General features: G+C 57.4%; 1 protein-coding gene across 1 annotated transcript; it reads left to right on the forward strand.

The window, feature by feature from the left end:
- The first annotated feature begins 816 nt into the window (after positions 1-816).
- SDRG_14516 (hypothetical protein) lies at positions 817-3,127 on the forward strand. The gene has a single exon (XM_008620650.1). The coding sequence runs from the start codon at positions 850-852 to the stop codon at positions 3,046-3,048; it is 2,199 nt and encodes a 732-aa protein (XP_008618872.1). The 5' UTR covers positions 817-849; the 3' UTR covers positions 3,049-3,127.
- The last annotated feature ends 443 nt before the right edge of the window (positions 3,128-3,570 follow it).

The raw sequence follows: 3,570 nt of genomic DNA on the forward strand, positions 1-3,570 counted from the left end.
TCATCATGTCAATAATCAATGAACTAAGTTCTCAGTTCGATCTGCCGGTCGCTAGAAGGTCGTCCGTGCAAGACACGTCTCCACACGGGCCGTTTCCAAGCAGTGGAAGAGGTTTTCCGCGCAAGTCCGAGCGATCTAGAAGACCAAGATCAAAAAGCAAACGCAAGAAAGATCCAAGATCCAAGATCCAGGCGCAGAGCAAGCCAGCTCAAGCCATTTCCAAACTGTTTGTCAAGTAGCGAACCCGCCTCGCCCACCACTGATACGGCGGACACCAACACGGTTGTTGCCCCCAAGTAGTTCGGTCTTGATTGAGGAAATTGCTTTACGTGTGATCTTGCACCACGTACTTTCCACTTGGCAATTGCTAAAATCAACGTGTCGTTTCCGAGACCATACCATGACCACTGCCCTTTCCATTGTGGGACTATAACACACGTGTGCCTGTTAAATCGAAGAAAGAAAAGAAAAGAAGGACGAAGTTCGATCTGACGAGACCATAATGCTCTGAGCTGCAAATAACATAAATAAGTCGGCCCACTAAAACTCCAGCTTTTTGGAAAGGACGCCGAGTATGGGGGTTGTTCAGACATGACATCGATAGCGAAGACAATGCAACGCAGGACTCGGTCATAAACGACACGAAGGAGCCAGAATCAACTAGTGCATCGTAGTAGAGTAGATCACCGGCACCATTCTGCATCACAGCTTCCACGGTCACACTTCGTCAACCTCAAAACGACGGATGTGCCCGCAAGGCGGTGGTTTCCCTTCTGTTTACAACCCTGTACGGGCAACGGTCGGTAACCCATTTTCACGTGTTTCAAGTCGCACGACCAGCCAAGTAGGATGATGCCAGTACCGATGGCGGACGGGCCGCCACGCCACGACGCCTCGGCAGCGTACGCATTGCACAACGATGACCAGAGAGTCTTGCCATTCCAAATCTCGAGTACGCTCGACGCCCGCACAAAATCGAGCCGGCTCTCGGCACTGACGCTGCCCTACTACTGCGCGGGCGCTCACTGCAGCCACGTATGGACGCCAGCTGCGATCGCGTCGGCCGTCACTGAGTTTCCTTTGCATCGGCACGGGGCTCTGCGGCTTCTGGATGCGGTGCTGCGCTGCCGGGCTACGCCGCGCGTCAAGTACTTTTGCCAAACGTGCAATGAAAACCTGACGGCGCGCGAGAAGGAGGACGCGACGCCGAGCGCCGAGCACCCGAGCGTCGCGGCGCCAAGCATGTCCCACCAACTCCGCATCTACAGCGCGACGATCAACTTGATACAAAGATACCTCGTTTGGCTGCTCCTGCTCGTCCTTTCGTTTCCAATCATGGGTCTCCTCTTGGCAACACCCTCGGTCGCCAACGCCGTATGTCCGACGCCGCTTCGAAAGCTCTGGACGATTGTACCGCGCATCTACGTCTTGTATCTCTGTGCCTATGTCTATGGCGTCGCCACGGGCATTGCAGTGTCGTTCGCGTTCATCGCTGACGTACTGCTCTGGGCCTGGCTCGAAGCGACGACGGTCTTTCTAGCGTGTATTGGCATCCTTGCTGTCGCTGCCAAGCGAGACGACGTTGGTGCCCCCTCGACCTCGGAGATTGACGTCGGGCGCGGGCTCGTCTGGGTCCTCTTCCCGCAGTACAAGGTGCACCAGCTACTGCATTTGCTCCACGTGGCCCCGACGCCGCAGCTCATTGCGCACGCCAGCGTCGCTAAGTACGGCTATAACCTCGCGGACGCCGTTGTTCTCGACAAGCGAGCGCACCCGATATGCCCCAATGCATTGCCAGGTGTGTTTATGGCCCGCCAAGTCAAGTGGCCTCGCATGCTCTTGGCGATCGCAGTCCTCGCGCTCGTCGGCTGCAATGTGGTGCTTGTGGTTGCGTGGACAGCGGGGGTACTCCCGGGCGTCCCGTTTGTCGTCCCAGGTTTGGTCAACGGCGCAGACTACGTCAACTATACGGTCACGGGCAGCATGGCGCCGCTCTGTACATCGTTGAATGGGTCGCACCACGCCCTTTGGAACCTGCAGTTGAGCCCGGTGCCGTCGGCGGCGTCCGGACTCTACCCGCTCGACCTTGCCTTTTTGGATAAAAATGGGAGCGCCACGTCATTTTTCGTGACAACGGCGTGGGGGCTACCAGTACAGCGTCAAGACAACCTGTCGGTGCAAGTCGGTCTTGTCGACGGACAAGGATCCTGGAGCTTTCTCGGGCGGTTCGAGAATACAACCAGTTGCAACGACGTCGGCGCGCTGCTCCCAGTTGTCTCGGTGCCCGACTTTGTGTGGCTCGAAGCCGACGTTGTCAATGACAACCGGGCTGGTCTTGCACCCTTTGCGCTACTGCTCTTGATCAAACACCTCTTGCAGTCGACATGGCTCAGCGTTCTCACGACATCCTTGGCGCTCGGTGTCCATCGGCTCTGGGCGCAATTCGACTCGATGCGACTCGAGCCAACAAGCTCGTTCGAGACGGGTGTCGTCGTCGAGTGCACGGTCGGCACGAACCTCGAGGCGTGGTTCCGCGTCCGGCAAGGCGTCGTCGCTGCCACGTCCTTCTACACAGCGCTGCTCGATGGGTTTGTGCTGCTGGCGAGTCTGCAAGCCGCAGTGGCGTTTGGTGGTCTTCTTTGCTACTGCATGCTAGGAACCGCGCCGATACCGACGTACTATGTGCTCTTGGGTGCTCTTGTTGGCGCGCTACCGACGCTGCTCGCGCTGCTGCCCGTGGCGCTCGCCTCGTCGTTGCGGCGGCGCCACCTCGCGTTGCTCGAGAAGCTGCAGCTCGAGATCGCGGCCGCGCAGCATCGCGCGCCAGAGAGTGGGCTTGCGTCGCTCTTGGGTTTTCTCGACCGACTGGTGGCGGTCCTCGCGCGAAGCGAGGATCGAATTGACGTCGCCGGCGTCGCGATCTCGCTGCGCCGGCTCGGCGCCGTCGGCGTGCTCCTCGTAACCGGTTTGGCCTACGTCGGGTGCCACCCTGTCAACTCTATCTGGGCAGCGTCCAACGATTTCTATTTTGTGTATTATGGATACTAAACGATACATGACGACGCTTGATTCAGTGGGGCCCGCTCGAATCAACTTTTTTATCAACTTGGTGGAGTTATTGCCCAAAGGTGTACTCTCGTTTCTTAGGGCAGCCAGATAAATACTACAGTGGTTTGAGTGGTGCAGGGAGCTCACACTGTACAAAAGACAGTGGACGTGAGTCCCCTGCCGTCCACTCTGCGCTGAGTATCTTCCATCGCCATGCACAGAGCCCACCAACTGGTCCTCGAGCGACTGGACTACTGGACGCGGATACAGCAAAGGGACTCTCCGTAGAGTGCAGAGGTGCGTAGAGGTTGCGGCTTGGCCAACTGGAGATATATTTTCGATGCTTCTTGAAGTCGAATATGGTTTCCCGGTTTGCGACGACAAAGCAGGTGGCTTGACCGTGCTGGTTCCTCTGTGAAGAGCCGCCTCTTGCCACTCCCCTCGATCTTCTCCTACAGGAGCTTCGATAACAACGCGACGACGGTTCGAATCTGGACAGATCCGCGACGACATACCCGTATA

The sequence above is a fragment of the Saprolegnia diclina genome (assembly GCF_000281045.1).
Source record: "Saprolegnia diclina VS20 unplaced genomic scaffold supercont1.73, whole genome shotgun sequence".
NCBI classification, from domain to species: domain Eukaryota; phylum Oomycota; class Saprolegniomycetes; order Saprolegniales; family Saprolegniaceae; genus Saprolegnia; species Saprolegnia diclina.

Coding starts and splice junctions, on each gene's coding strand:
- SDRG_14516 (XM_008620650.1), top strand. CDS start 850: ATGATGCCAGTACCGATGGCGGACGGGCCGCCACGCCACGACGCCTCG.